The 16179-nt window shown below is 42.9% G+C and overlaps 1 protein-coding gene across 2 annotated transcripts; it reads right to left on the minus strand.

Annotated features, from left to right (window-relative positions):
- Positions 1–1550: 1550 nt before the first annotated feature.
- On the minus strand, positions 1551–15715 carry zgc:162698 (uncharacterized protein LOC560165 homolog). Of its 2 annotated transcripts, none has more exons than XM_037076583.1 (21): positions 15478–15715; positions 13530–13602; positions 13281–13378; positions 12806–12925; positions 12657–12716; positions 12107–12172; positions 11602–11661; positions 11162–11303; positions 10690–10751; positions 10390–10573; positions 10206–10305; positions 10012–10105; positions 9225–9293; positions 8002–8110; positions 7860–7918; positions 7420–7523; positions 7250–7323; positions 6676–6737; positions 6019–6071; positions 5888–5918; positions 1551–2278 (listed from the first exon to the last, which is right to left on the minus strand). In XM_037076583.1, exons 1-21 carry the CDS (start codon positions 15613–15615, stop codon positions 2237–2239), a joined length of 1800 nt encoding a protein of 599 aa, XP_036932478.1. In that variant the 5' UTR covers positions 15616–15715; the 3' UTR covers positions 1551–2236. The 2 variants fall into 2 exon arrangements, with proteins under 2 accessions (XP_036932478.1, XP_036932468.1); XM_037076573.1 differs by lacking the exon at positions 9225–9293 and adding an exon at positions 9853–9930 and having other exon boundaries at positions 15478–15711.
- Between the last annotated feature and the right edge of the window lie 464 nt (positions 15716–16179).

Consider the following 16179-nt stretch of genomic DNA (forward strand, 5'->3'; position numbering starts at 1 on the left):
TGTTGAAGGAAGATATAATTCAGTCGACATGTTTTGTTTCTGCGTACAGGGACGTCACATGACGTTCGTGTTCCTACTTCAAGTTTCAAGCAAGACTCCAGAAGAACTTCTTCTCCACTTTTGCCAACCAGAACCGTCCCGAACATCAATATTAACCATCCTGAAGTGAACTCTCCGTCCTTCTGTCTCAGCTCCAGGCCCTCCAGCTGCTAACAGCTAACAGCTAACAGCTAACAGTTAACAGCTAACAGCTAACAGCTAACAGCTAACTAGCCCTGCTGCTGCTGATTTTAACACAGATTTGTTGTTCACAGTCTGGAGTTATCAGGTATCAATAATTGTGTCTCCATCGACATCGGATCAGTGCTTCAACAGCTGTCAGCGTTCAGTTCAGTTTGTTACACAAACTGTGAACAACCAAGTAGCGTGTTTTACTTTTCCAAGCTGCAACAGCCATCAGCTCATCAGCCTCAATCAGCAGCAGACAATCAATATCAGCCTCCATGTGTCCGGGTCGTAAACCTGTTTTATTACCCTACAGTGATACCTGGTCATGCACGAGAGGGATGCTGTGTGTGTGTGTGTGTGTGTGTGTGTGTGTGTGTGTGTGTGTGTGTGTGTGTGTTTGCTGTTAAAACACGCGTCATCGTCACAGAGGATGTAAATGATTGTACCAGCCGTCTCCCATCACCACACACTTCAAATACTCTGACGCCGCAATAATCACTCTGTCCCAGCAATCACAACTTATCGCTTCACACAGCGCTGCTCTGATAACTACCTCCAGCTGTGCATGGACAGTACGGCTGCAGACTAACGATTAGTGTCACCATTAATCCTTCAGTCTAAAAACTACTTCCCAGAGTCCAAACTGACGTCTTCAAATTGCCTCTTTTGTCCAAAATTCTCTTCATTTACTGTCAGAAATGACAAAGAAAAGCAGCAAATCTTCACATTGAAGACGCTGGAACCTGCAGATGTTTGACTGAAACATGACTGAAACCATTCATTTATAATAAAACTGTTGGCAGCTAACTCGCTGTCGATCGACTGATCCATTAATCAACTAATCGCTGCAGCTTTGACTGACAAAAGAGAAGGATTGTTAGCAAGTCAAACGCACTTTTCATCCACAAACAATCCCAGCAAAGACTCGAGTTAAGGAGACTGTGTCGTCTTTATCTGCACGCTGCTGTGTTTATCTGTGTTTATCTGTGTTTATCTGTGTGTTTCTGAGCTGAATTGGCTGTGAAAACTAATAAAGTGTGAATCTAAACTGACGTGAGAGAATAAAATCAGGGGAGAATTTCACCAAAGATGTTCAAAGTCATAACTGACTTTAATTATCAGATGAAGCAAAAGTGTTGTTTTTTTTTCTTGCAGAAAACTCTGCAATGATCCTTTACACACACACACACACACACACACACACACACACACACACACACACACACACACACACACACACACACACACACACACACACACACACACACACACACACACAAACTGACAGTAAAACAATCAAGTAAAATTAAAAACATACACAGTCTGTGTAAAATCATCTGCGTGAGAACAGTTTTAATGATTCAAAGCTGGAACGAGACAAAACTACCTTCAACAACAAACCTCACGGCTCCAAAAGTAACAATGAGAAAATATTTCATTTCAACATGTCTCCACATCCATGATTTTATCTTTCAGAGTCACAACTTTGGTCTTTACAGGTCGAAAGGATCCAAATAAAACCCGCTCAGTCGGCAGGTTCATGGTTAATCAGCCGATGTAGGGAAAAAAAAACCGAGACAGCGACAGGAAGAGCTGAGACAGCGAAACACAAACTGTCTGAAAATCACACCTCCACATGGAAATGGTGAAAAGGCTAAACGAGCCGCATCAACATCGAATTTGTCAAAATATACTGTAAATATATAGAAATATAAATACAAACAGGCAATAAAAATAAAAAGGCTCTGTGTGCCGCTGTGATCGATATTCCTCCCAGTGTATGTACAGTCAAGGCTTACGAAGCTCATAAATTCAGGGATTGAATCACAAACCGACACTCGCTCCTCTCCACGTTCCCTCTTTCATCCATCAGTCCGTCTTCCCCCCTCACATGTGCATTTATATCAGCCGTCCGTCTCTTCTGCTCCACCTTTCTTAAACTGATATTAATCTGTATTATTCCTCCTCCGTCACGTCGCCTCCACCCGTCCGTCCGTCCTCTGCAGCTTCACTCCATCTTGGACATCTCAAACTTAGTCGTCATCGTTTCCTGCAAGAAGAAAACACGTCGTCACACTGAGTTACTTGTAAAGACGTTGACTAAACGCTCAGATGTTGAGATCGGATGTATTTGGTTTCTGATCTTTGCGATCGCCATCACGATAAAGTTTAGCCGGAGTTGAAATTGCAAATTGATTTTTCATTTTCCACCTTTTAAACACAATATTTTCTCACCCTCCATACTGCTAACTACGACTCAAGTTGCATTATTAACAACATACAAGCTGGAATTTAATTTTCCGGTCAGCAGAGACTTGTAGTTGGCTGTGCTTCTCTATCGGTTTGTTCAGATCTGCTCGTCGATGAGCTTTGAAAACAGAAGAGGAGGATAAAAACTGTGATCACTGTGATTTTCCTCCTGAATCGATCACAGTCCTGACAGAGTATTCTGGTTCCTTCATGTCAGTCTGGGCAACTAAAGACACACTTTAAAGACTGAAAGTTCAGGAGTTAAAAGGTTTAAAGGGACGATACAACAATCACTGAATCATCAGTGATCTGTTTCGCCAGGGGAATCTGTTTAGAGGCGCCTTCATGTCAATAAAATTATCAATATTGAAAATCCTATGGTGAGAGGAGGCTGTACTTGGGCCTCATTGTCGTGGGCCATCAACAAGTTTGTAAAAAAGCATGCTGTGTCCAACCTCATGTTGCTATGTTCATGTTTTCTGTGTCTACAGTCAGAATCAGGTGACATTACTGTTCCTGATTGGCTCAGACGGAGAGGAGGACGGTCACACATGTATCGTCTCAGTATTTCTGACGTTCTTCGTCCTCTCCCCTCCATCGTCTCTTCTCCTCCTCGCAGCGAGCCGGCCGACATTGTTAAGATGATTCCTTTTGTTGCGGACATGACGGATGAAAACCCACAAACAGACGAGTGCCGGAAGAGATCACGGTTGACATGAAGAAGCCAATTTGTCCAGTTTTAACAAGAAGCCTGGTCAGTAGGAGAAGCTCGCTCGGCTTCTTCAGGGTCGATACTAATTCAGCATCGCAGGCAGATTGGTGGAGGAACATGACAGGTGATGAGCGGCTACAGGAGAAAGTTGAGAAGCACTTTGTATCCTGGATATTTAATTACATATGAGTCTGGTTCGCACAGTGCAACAGGAGGAAAGGCACAGATCTCCTCTGATGAGGTATTTCTGTGGGCCAGACTGGGAGCCAGCGTCGTCCTGGTCGCCTCGACAAAAAGCCGACCGCCTTTTTAAACTGTGGACGCCGTCAGATTTTATGTCATAGAAGAAAAAAGCTTGAGTTAACCACAGAGCTCGTTTCAGGCATCAGAAAACCCAGTGACTCTGAGACGTGGGAGCTGGAAGTGCTTGGACCGGTTCCTGCAGCACTATATTAGGTCCCTGAAGACGAACCTGACACTAATTCCTTTTTTTTTCTTAAATCAGGAATGTTTTTTTATATCAACTGATCCTGGTCTCAGTCCATCACGTTTATTGTAACCACACTTCTTTGAATTTCCCAGAGAAAATTAAATGTTTGTTTTTAATCCTCTTGGCCAAAAAAAATCCCTGTGAAGAATCGGTGGTCTTGTTTCGTAGTCCAAGTAGAAACCAACATGCTTCTCAGTCCATACTCCTCCACAGACGCAGTTTCCTCCTGTTTGAGTTTGCAGTTGCTAAAAACTCAACGCGACTGCCAGAATAAATATCAGCCAAGTATATTTCTGCACAAACCACAGATTAGTGCTGAAATTGTGTTTAAGTTGCTACTTTACGTTTATCTTGTCCTGCTCTCACTGACGAGGCCGACGTTGTTAAGAATATTCCTTTTGGTGCAGACAAAAACCACCAACAGGCGAGAGCCAGAAGACGGTCTGACAGCCGGGTTTGGCCGGAAATGTCTCCAGATGTCCGTAAAAAAATCCAGTGATGTGACTCCAACTCCTGTCGTGTGTTTGGCTTCCTTCTTGACTAATAACACCATCACCTCCACCTCCCGATGTGAAAGGTAGCTAATAATCATATAATGCGAACGCCACCAAGTCGACCTTGGACGTGTCTGTGGTTTGTGGAAACGTTCTGTCATCCAGGAGACTGGGCTGTAAAAACTACTGTGTCCGGCTGTGTTGGTAGAAATAACTGAACCACCCGCTGTGCAGTGTGAGAGCAGGCAGGGCAGGGAAAGTCAAAAAGTACTGAGAGATGTTCTGTTCGGGTCTTTTTCTATTCCCAACTGCACAGAGCCGGTGCAGAGAGGCCATGTGTGAGAGTGCATCTGAAGTTCAACGAATCAAAAAAAACAAAACAGAGTCTACAGATCTACTCTCAGCTCGCAATGCAACACATAAAGCACATGGACGGGGATTTAACAAACCCTCCTTGATCATTAGGGATTACATCATTTGTCATAATCAGGATAATTGGCAGGTTAACATTTCTGCACGATTTGCCTCCTAAATAACAACGAGGCCGTTACATAACCCGCCGTGAGGACGTGAACAGCGAGGAGTTAAAGCTATTAATTCCCCTTAATTTCCTCCTCTAATAAGGCAGATTCATTACATTGTTAGTAGTCACTCCAAACAGCCCGCAGTTTAAAACATGAAGCCATCGATGTGACAGACAAATTAACTGTAATTACTACGAGTTCACCTGAAGGAAGCAGCATGTTAATCACAGCCAATCAAAACAGGGGAAGGAAACATTTTCCTTCCTTCCTTCCTTCCTTCCTTCCTTGTTCAAGTGCTTAATATTTTCTATGGATTTTAATATCTCTCAGTGTGCATACAGCAGCTTACATAAGAAATTGATTTTTACATAAGAGGCACTTTGTTGATTGCTGGGTCACTTTAAAAGCTTCAGCCTGGAGATCAAACAGTAAATAATCTGCAAAATGTTGATGACCGTTACAAGAACTGGTCCAGAGAAACAACAATGTGATAAACGAGACGATTATGATGAATAATAAACACATAACGTCTGATGAAACAGCTCTTTGTGTTAAACATCACACACATAATCAAAGCATCTTTTTATATTTGTTTATTTCTCTGTTCATTAATGATTGTCATTAGTGGCTGCACACACACACACACACACACACACACACGTCACTGTCACATTGTTCTGCTCGCCATGACAACAGAGAAGAGGATAAACAACTGTGTGATGTAACCGTGGCAACAGCTGCTCTCAGCAGATTATCTGCCGCCCTCTGCTGATCAGAGTCAGAACCACAGATGTGATAAACAAGTGTGTGTGTGTGTGTGTGTGTGTGTGTGTGTGTGTGTGTGTGTGTGTGTGTGTGTCTCCACCTTCAACACGCACTGTCAAAGGTCAAAAACAGATTTAATTGAAAGTGTCACTTGTTTCTAAATTCTAATAACATCTTTCCACCCTTGAAACTAAAAGGTAAAAGCGACTGCAGGAACTTTCTGTCTTTGGTTTAAATGGAGATTAATATCAGTCAGAACACACAAAAATGTCTCATAAGAATAAGAAACGTGTCTCTGTCTAATTGACATTAATCTCTTTTTCTCTGTACTTCTACTCGAGCCTGAAATAATCTATTTTCTGAACGAGGATCTGCAAAGTTTAATCTCAGTTTACTGCCGGTATCGGAAATCAAAAGGACTCACCTCATCAGAGTCCAGCAGGGGCGGCAGGGCGCTGTGAGGAGGAGAGAATGAGTTTCAGCATCAAATTTTAAACAATATTGATTTGTGATCAGTTCTGATACGTGACAGTCAGTGACAACGTGACAACTTACACGTCTGCCATAGATGAAGGGATGTTCTCCTCGACCCATTTCAGATCCTCATCCTGGCAAATCAGCACAGCTGAGTTTAGATGATTTCATTTGTTTAACCTTTATAATATCATTCAGACTGATCTTAAACTGCAGAGAGATTGTACCACTGAAAAATATTAAATCTACGGTGATATCTATCGAGTGTGCAAATATTTCATCCGATTATTTATTTTTAACGTCTTTTTCTGTCATTGCCTGTATTCCTAATCTTATTAGCGTAACTTCAGCTAACAGGCTAGTAGCTGAGCCAAAGGGTTCAACAGGCTGAGCGACAACTTTATCTCCTGTGGCTGAGACGAATCTGAAGTTCGTCCTGTTTACAGAGCAGTGAACATTGTTTACGCTGCATAAAAACCTCACGGTATGTTCCTGATTAAAGGGATCGTGGCTCGTGAAAAACTTTAGATTATAAACCTCAAATTGCATGAAAATATGAATTAATGGCCTTAATGTTTCCTTTTCTTTTCTCCATGTCATAAGTGGGATATTCCCTTTTTTGAGGTGTCAAAATCAGGAATTGATGGACTGCAGACAAATAACATGTCATCACGGTACTTTTCTGAGGTGTTATTATCTGTCTGACAGCTGAAGCGAGAACATTTCTTCATCACTCACCACTTTGTTGGCTTTCGCTGAACCGTTGGTCTCATTTTTCATGCCCCTCATTTTCATCCCCTCTGGAGACACACGAGACGAAACACATACACAGGTGATGATGTCATACATACATCCTGATGCATATTTTTCACTGAAAGCTGAAAATTTAGGTCGACTACGCACAGCGCTTCAAAACGCTCCCTTCTCCGGTTGTAACATGATTTAATATCTTTCATTCTAAACGTATAAGAATAAAAGTACAAACACACGCAGAAATAACTGAATAATGTATGTTGCAGGTAAGAATCTTTCTTACACTAAGTGGCATTTTTAACAGATGAAGTAAGAAAAGTTCATGTTTAATTTATAATCCACTCAATATTTTAACAACTGGCTGCTGTTAGAAACGAGCCAGCGGTGGTGAAGACTGTGTCTCTAACTAACTAACCAACTTACTCCACAGCAAACTAACTCACTGAGAAGTTAAATGAAGAGTTAAATAAATAGGAGGTTGCGAGGACGACAGAGAGGTGAGACAGGAAGGGAAGGCAACAAGTAGAAAGAGGAGAGGGAGGGAGTGAAGGTTTCTGACCGAAAGCCTCGTTCATCATCGGCTCCTTCTCCTCCTCCTCACTCTCTTCATCCAGCAGAGGACTGAAGGCGTATCTGACAAGGACACAGAGATAAACTGCATTTATGTTACAGTTACAAAGAGACAAACTGTCAAAGAAAACAACCCTGACATCCCCCCCACACACTTACCTCTGGTTATTGGCTGACGGTCGCCATAGGAACATGATGACCAATAGGATGATGGAGAACAAGAAGCGCCAGAACGCATCATCTATCCACAGCTCCCTCCAGTCCTGCAGACGCACCGACAGAGAGACAGTCGTAATGAAAACACTTCAGAAGCACTCAAACATCTTCATTTACAGGAAGAGGATGAAAGTCGTCCTCCGCTGGGCTGAAAACCTTCCTGACAGGATTCACCGAATGAAGCAGAACACTCAGTTAAAAATGTAGAAGTAGAGCGAAGTCACGCGGCTGAACTGTGTGTTTCTGCTGAGATATCCTGACCAAAGGTGATTTAACTCCCCTTTATCCACTACACAAGTATTACAGGAAGATCATAAAAATAACACTTAACCAATAAAACTAAAAGAAATAAAACTACATCATCCCAAATCTCCAGTACTCACAGACTGACATTTGGACATCTTGAAGGTCTTGGTGGTCCAAATGATGAAGATGACCGACGCTGAAATACAAACAAAGATTTAATGACTTGAGATGTGCTTCCAGCACAACGTTAAAAACAAGCGGTACTTCTTTTCTTCGTACCTATGACGGCGAAGATGAGCGTGTTGGTGAAGTGTCTGTAGAGCGAGAGCTTCACCACGTTCCTCCTCAGCCTCAGCAGCTTCATCGTCTGAGCCAGACTCACGAAGATGTGACGACACGGTCAAGGAAACATCGGCAAAAACAAACGCTGGAAACACTCATCAGGACCTTCACCTCCAGTTTGAGATCAACGTATCTGATCCTGACGGATTTATGGTCAACGAAGCCAAAACAAACATCACGTATTTACTGTCACACACGCGAGTTTGCGTTTGCACAACAGGTGCGACCGATCCAAGACGGATCATTTCAGTCTGGTTCAGATTACACAAACACTAACAGCAGCCTGAAGAAAACCCTGTTTGTCTGAACTGACATGTGATTTGAGGTGATGAGAACAATGAGTCTGTGAATTTTCAGTGAAATTAGGGATGCACGATATCACGAAGCCCCCAAAGATCAGGGTGAGAAATATTTTAGGTTTATACGTTTCACGTTTTCTACGTCACAATGCTTTTTCCCCCTTTTGTTCCCTCCGAGACGTGTTTTTATGGATCCACCACAAGTTTTCACAAGACCCGGTTGTGTTAACTCACACAAGAGCTCTGGTGATTCAGTTTTCAGCAGGTTTTGAGTTTTTTCAATTGACTTCAGAAGAGCAGCATCTCCAATCTCAAACAGTAGGTGGCAGCAGACACCTTTAAAGTCGGACTGCGATCGAACAATTCACACGAAGAAGAAGAAGCAGAAGAAGAAGCAGAAGAAGAAGAAGAAGACCATGTTTTACTGCGGTGTTTCCACTTTATAAGAAATTATACAATATCTGCTTTCGATAGAACTGACAGCACTATTAAAAGCTGTTAAAAACAAAAAAAAAAAGAAAAAACAGATCAACCATCATTTTTTTGTACTTTTTGGAACGTCTCCAGTGAATTTTTCTGTACCAACGATGTGATTCTCAACCATTTTCCCACGTGATTTTAAAAGGTATTACGTGTTACGTATACATCTTCACTCATGGTGTTGTGGCCTGTCGTAGGTTTTCGGTATTGGCTGTAAAAACATCGTACATCTCTAAATTGCACTGTTCAGACACACCACAGGGTTCTTATCAGACGCCGACTACACGTACGGACAAACAAAGCAGAAAAACAGAAAGAGTGAGAGAGAAAAAACTAAATTTCAGCAGCACTAAAAACGGGGAGAGGTGCAGTAGCGGATATCCACCAGCAGAGGGTAGAGTCGAGCACAGCCAGAGGAATAGCAGCCAGGAGAACTACATCATCTTCAGCCTAGAGACAAAGAAAAGGATGACAGAAGAAGAAGAAAAAGGTAAAAGATGAACAGAAGAAGGACGTGGGAGGGAAGAGGGTGAAGGTCACGATGGAGAGGACGAAGAAGAAGAAGGAGACGAAGAAGAAGAGGGAGTAAAAGAAGGTGAGGAGAGTAGAAATACTGACACAGCGTAACTCTCAGCAGCTGCAGGTGACACTGACGTTTGTTTTCTACAGCTGGGTGCACCAGGGGGGTGGAGTTTAGCCGTCTGGCAAACAGCGCTAGTTAGTCTGATGTGGTGAAATCCCTCAGTACCAGCAAACACAGACAGACACAACACAACACAACACAACACAACACAACACAACACAAACACCAACCAGGTCACTGAGACAGACAGACGCATCACGTCAACGTAAGAAAGAAGCTGAAAAACAAAACTGGTCTCTTATTCTTTTTACACTGAGATCGACTGTTATCTTATACTACTGGTCAGATTTCTGGTGACGTGTGTGTGTGTGTGTGTGTGTGTGTGTGTGTGTGTGTGTGTGTGTGTGTGTACATGTTAAAGGATATCCACCAGACAACACAGGAGTCAGTGAAGGCCAGAACTATGTCACACAAAAGTCTACTGTTGTTGTTGTCGCCTCGATCCTGGAGAGAGAGACAGGTTAGACACACACACACACACACACACACACACTCTGTTTGCGTGTGTGTTTGTGTGAGACTTACAGCGTTGACTCGTAGGATCCCCTCGACGATGGAGAAGATCAAGTACAGCAGACCGACACCAACAACTCTGTGGAGCAGCGCACCGAGTCTGGGCCTGACGGACGGACGGACACAAAATAATTACAATTAATTTCTTGCCATCGACACAGTTTGTGTAAAACCACCTGCAGAGCCACGAGGAGGAGAGGACTCACTTGACGATGCCGTATCCCAGACTGGCGATGATCACCAGCACCCGGGCCAGAGTCCTCTTCACAGCAGAGAGCACCTCAGCGAACACCACCGCCCCCTGGACTGCAGGAGGATTCATTACAACTCGTTATCATCCGACCTTCATCTCAACCCGAGCAGCAGAACCACACGTGTGTATTCAGCTACCTGACAAGCCGTCGTATCTGATGCTCTGGAACTCGGCGTAATAAACGGCTTTCTCCAACATGCCCAGGAAGATGACGCCCCCGATCCAGAACTGGATCCTGAGCAGATCCCTCCAGTAACAGGCGGACAGAACCAACCACAGAACCGCCAGCAGCACGTACACGATGCACATCACCATGTAGAACTGGAGGCAGAATCACAGACTGAGAGAATGTTTCCTATCGTTTACTGTGTGTGTGTGAGTGTGTGTGTGTGTGTGTGTGTGTGTGTGTGTGTGTGTGTGTGTGTGTGTGCTCTTACCACCATCAGAGGCCATTCAGAGGCTGATATGTAGTCGTGAGGACCCTTCATGCTGACCTGCACTGGAAACACAAACACTCAACATCAGCTCGACTGCAACACGACCGACTTCACCTGAGAGGAACTTCAGGAGGTCCAGAGCAGATTCTCCCCATCAGAACTGGGCTGATCCAGAAACCTTTTACACCAGTTCTAGAAATCCATTTAGTTTAGTCCAAAACATATTATTATGAGTTTGCTTTTACAGGGTTTGGAGTCTGAAAAGAGTCGCTTTTAGAAACATATTTTTCGAAAACATTCCTAAAACCTCTATTATTTGACTGCTCTTTCTTTTGTTCTGTGTTGTTTAACCTTAAAACTGTTCTTTAATTGGTTTAATCATCTTTCTTTTTCTTAATGGTTCAAGTTTAAACAGGAAGTGTATCACAGCATCCTGCTCGTGTGTGTGTGTGTGCGTGTGTGTGTGACTGACGCTGCAGGCTCCAGGGCTGAGGCGGGTTCACCGGGTCGTTCGCTCGGCTCTTGTCTTTGATTTCTCTGATGTTCAGGATGAACATGTAGGGTCCGTCCTCCCAGCTCTCCGCCACCGCATCGAAGTACGGATGAGCCGCCTTCTGAGGAAAACAACAGGAGGAAGAGTTTGAATATTAAAGTATTAAATTAACCGTCTGTGACTTTGATGCAATGTCACATTTCAGGGAGTTTATTTTGGTGTTTGAAACTTTGCTGACGAGCTGGACGAGGAGAGAAAAGTGAGGAAAGTTCTGCTTCAGAGGCAGAAACGACGAGCAGGAGAAACTGCTGCCTCAGCATATATCTCTAATCCCAGACCTAGATGTCCCGGGATTCAAACCTCCAGGTCACAAGCTCCTCGTCTCTCTCAGCCTGTTCATCTAATCCAGACCGACTGACCTCTTTAGCTGCAGCGTCTTTTGTTTCTGCTGAAGCTCCGTCGTTCACTGGAGCAGCAGCCTGAAACACAGAGACGGAACATCATGTTAGAACGTTTAATCATTCAGCATCTGAAATAAATAACAAAGCACCATGCTGAGTTCTTCACCGGAGTAAAAGAAGGTTTATGTCACTGTAAGAAAAAGTCAGAACTCGACAAACAAAACCAAATGTTCTGTTTCTGCTACTTTATACTTTCACTCCTCTGTATCTCACCAATAACTTGAGTTACTAGTGACTTTACAGATTAGAAGCTACATGTGAGCCAAAATAGAACGTTTTTTTTTTTTACTTATTTTATTTGCAATCGGACAGAAAATGAAATTATAAAAACATCGAGAATATGCTGAATGTCAAATCTGATAATCCGATAGTCAGTCGACTCACAGTATGATGTTAAACGTGTGTGTAAATCAATCGATCTAACTAATCTATATCATCAGTGACATCATTTAAAATGTCACACCTTTGGTTTGGGAGGCGCCACCTCGCTCCTCCTCTTCCTCAGGCCCGGCGTCTTCGCTGTCGTCGGCTGAAAAACAAACAGTCCATTTAAAATATTTTCAACAAAGAGATGATGAATACAAACATTATTAAAGATGGTTAACAATAACAATTAACATGAACAACAGCTACAATCAAACTACGTCTTTAAGTTTCTGTTCTTGAGTGTTTATTCCAATAATAAAACTGGTTATTTCATTGAATGCTGCTGCTGTGATGAGAAGAGATCTGAAGTTTGCATCGAGATTCTTCTGTGTTTCATCCGAGCAGCAGAATGTGGTCGAACCTGACGAACCAGAATCTGAGTTAACAAAAGAACCGGATCCTCGTTCTGATCAGAAAACAGGTCTGAGGGGCTGAAACAACATCTGTAGCCTGGAGGTTTAACTCCGTCTGGATCTGTTTCACCTGTGAGGACACTTCAGGTGGAGCTGCGGCTGTTACGAGTGTTTAAAAACGGCGACTTGTCGGTGCTACACGGGGGAACAACATGACAGGAAGTCGTTTCTCACCTCCAGCTGCGGCAGTTCTGTCAGCCGCCTGCTGATGTCTTTCAGGACATCCAGTCCGAACTGTGACATAAAACAAACGCACCCACTTTAAACATACAGTCACTTTATTACTCATGTGTTTGCACTGTGTGTGTCTGTGTGTGAATCACCGTGTTCGGGCTCAGTTGTGGCTGGCAGGTGATGGCAGGATATTGGTGGAACACGTAGAATCCACTTCCTCCTCCTGGTCTGACCTCCGTCGACCTGAAGTAGCTCGCAGCCCTCGACGCCTGAAGAGACAACATGAGGAGGAGACGCACAGAGGAGATGTTTATTATGATTATAATATCTATATAAGGTGATCCTGTGATGTCAGATCAATAATAAGGAAGCGATGGATTTCCTAAATGTCAACGATTGATGTTCGCTGCGTTAAAATCACGTTGCAGGAGACGATTGTGTTTATTAACAGTGAATCCACAGACGACTTTATTCATTATTCAATTCATCGTTTGGTTTATAAAATAACCACCTGCCGTCCTCAAATCCAGAACCCAAAGATACCGACTGACCCGCAGAGCGTTCGGGTCGAGGATTAGATCAGTTAGAGAATTGAGGCGAGAGGAAAAAAAGAGTTTGTCTCACGTCGAGGCCGAAGACTTCGTCGTAGCAGTGCGAGTTCCTCAGATACCAGGACACGTTGAGGTGGACGGGAGCCGAGGCGTTACATGTTTCTGAGACCACTGAGAGCACACACACACACACACACACACACACACACACACACACACACACACACACACACACACACAGAGGTTAACTACCCTGCAGCAGGACCATCAGGTGTGAAACAGCAGCAGAAGGACGTCGGCGTCGTGCCGGGAGACGACTCACCTTTCAGGTGGATGGAGCTGCTGTTGAACAAAGTTTTGGCAAAGTAGAAAAAGTTCTGCTTCTTCAGAACTTCCTGAAACAAACAAAGAAACAAAAACATCTAAATTAACCGAAAATAACAACTTTTGGATGCTCAAAATGCTTCGTGACAGCTGAGAGACCGAGCTGTTCGAGTGTTTCACCCTCAAATAAGAAGAAAATCAAATTCTGTTTGATGACATGATTTTTATTTTAACCTTCATGCTTCATTTTTCAACATTTTCACAGATTTATTTTATTTCCTCTTTTCTCCACAATCTAAACTAACTCAGGATGAAAGACAACTTCTTCAGTGGAAAGTGAAACATTAACTCATCTGGGATTGTTCAACAAAGTGCTGTGGAAGCCTGAAGGAAGCTGAAGAACCAGAATCAGGTCACAACAAACACGGGAAAGATAAAAAGCAAGAACTGCTGAAAGGATCACTGACGAACAACATGTAGAATTTAAATTATTAGTTATTTAAATGAAGAGCTGCAGGGTTTTGTGCAGGAACAGTAATAAAATCATTGATTTTCCTCAAATGTTTCGACGACAAGATGTTTGAAATGTTCGGTCCAGAACAGTAAACACTTCAGAACATATCAGAAGTGTTTGCTGATGACGAGCGGCGACTCCTTCATGAAATCTCTGCTTTGTGTGATTTAATGGAGTTTACTGACACAAACACGCCCGAGAGGAGCGCGTCAGAGAAGACAAACAGAGCCGAGCTTCCTGTTCGACTGCGGGAACAAGAAACTGTGTTTTTGAGAAGAAAGAAAATCTGGGTCATTGAAATCTGAACCACTTCAACCAGTCGCCCTGCGATGGGGAAATAAGTCTGCACGTTTTCTGTAGATGAAATAAAAACGTGTCAACGTGGCTCTGAGGACGCCACTGTTCTCTCTGAGCGTGGGCGTGCAGCACAAGTCTAACAGTGTTTCCAGTAAGTGAGAACACGTTACTCAGACTTCTGTTCACTTTCACCCTCCATCTGAAATTGAATATCTCTCTATGTTTTGGCTAATAGGTAACGAGAAACATCAGTAAAGCCCCTGAAGAGTCTCTGTATCAGAGGACGACATTAACAGTCGACATAAAAGAGAGATTTTTTTTTTAAAAAGTATTGACTAATAGCTGTAAAAAATAAATAGGTAAATGTCCATTTTAGCTCTCCAGAGCTCAATTAAGCATTTTTAAATCCTTTTATTTATTTAGAATAGGAGTAAGTACTTATCAATTAAAGAATACAAAAAAAATTATAGCTTTGATTCTTTAAATCTCCATTTTTTATATTACTGGGATATTTACTGAAGTTAGCATGCTAACCAGCTAGCAGAGGAGCTAGCCAACTGTGCTAACTAGCTAACATCGGCTAATTAGCAGTAATTGTGTTGACTGTGGTGACATGCTGCCCCCTGTTGGTTCTAACATACATACTGCACCTTTAATGTTTAAATGTTTTCTTGAGGATGATCACAAACATTCAGAATTCATTTGTTATGAATATAAATATGAAACATGAAACAACTGTGTTACTTCTGAATAAAAACATTATGTTTAGCTACAGAACAGAACAGAACAGAACAGGTGTTCCCAGGTAACCCTTCCATTCATCATCATCATCATCATCATCATCATCATCATCATCATGAACAGCTCAACACTGGACACCTTCAACAACGAGCTCATGTGACTGAGCTGTTTGTCACTTAGCTAGCTAACGTTGTTTACATGTTTCTGACGCAGCTCGGTGGGCGACCAGCCGCAGCGAGTCAGAACCGAACTCAGTTTAGCTCTTAAAACCTCAGCAGACCCACACAGACCTCCTCCAGCTTCCGGTCTGACCTGTTTAACAGGTGAATCTATCGGCTAACACCGAAACACGGGATCCAATCTGTCAGCTAGCTGCTACAATCAGGAAACTCACATTGTCCACGTTCAGGATCCATTTTCCCGGTTCGGACACGGCCCTGACCGGCCCACTCAGCACCATCAGCACCAGCAGGAGCAGCGCCGAGGACCAGAGTCCCGACCCGGTCCGACCCGGACCCGCTGAGCTCGCCATTAGAGCCAGGTGGAAGAAGAAACCAGCGAACTGCAAAGCATCCGCGACAACTCACAACAAGCTGGACACTTCCTGCTTCCGGCCGACGTTACAGGGCAGTTATGATGCCTTCAGGGAACGTCGGAAGTTTAATGATGAGTTCGGAAGATGTTGCTTTTCATTAAAAAAACAAAAAACAAACACAAAACATATTTGTATTATTCACACTGAAGAATGTTGAGTTGTATTTTCCACCAGTGATCAGCTGCATCTGCTGTTTAATCAATTTGGCCGACATACGAGAGTTTTACAGTAATTATTCCCTGTAACACACTGAAGGTATCACGTAGATATCCTTCCGGATTTCAAAGTAAAGGACGACGTGAGACAGAAAAACAAAATAAAAAAGCATTGTTTCCATAAGAAGTCCGAGATTCATATACTGCTGAGCTTAGTACTTCCTAGAATACTTTCATGAATGATATGAAGTACTTTTACAGAGTACTTGTTGAATAAGATTTTGTCAAAATCCCTAAATAATGATATTGGAAACTTTGTAATTTAGTTTATTTTAGACTAATAAAT

The sequence above is a fragment of the Acanthopagrus latus genome, chromosome 2, assembly GCF_904848185.1.
Source record: "Acanthopagrus latus isolate v.2019 chromosome 2, fAcaLat1.1, whole genome shotgun sequence".
Classification (NCBI taxonomy): domain Eukaryota; kingdom Metazoa; phylum Chordata; class Actinopteri; order Spariformes; family Sparidae; genus Acanthopagrus; species Acanthopagrus latus.

What these genes read in the sequence shown, in the direction of transcription:
- zgc:162698 (XM_037076573.1), bottom strand. Translation starts at nt 15,615, where the DNA reads ATGGCGAGCTCAGCGGGTCCGGGTCGGACCGGGTCGGGACTCTGGTCC. An exon ending in CAGAACTGCCGCAGCTGGAG is followed by an intron (nt 12,173 to 12,656) that starts GTGAGAAACGAC and finishes TTTGTTTTTCAG; the next exon opens with CCGACGACAGCGAAGACGCC. An exon ending in GGATCCTACGAGTCAACGCT is followed by an intron (nt 9,931 to 10,011) that starts GTAAGTCTCACA and finishes CTCTCTCTCCAG; the next exon opens with GATCGAGGCGACAACAACAA.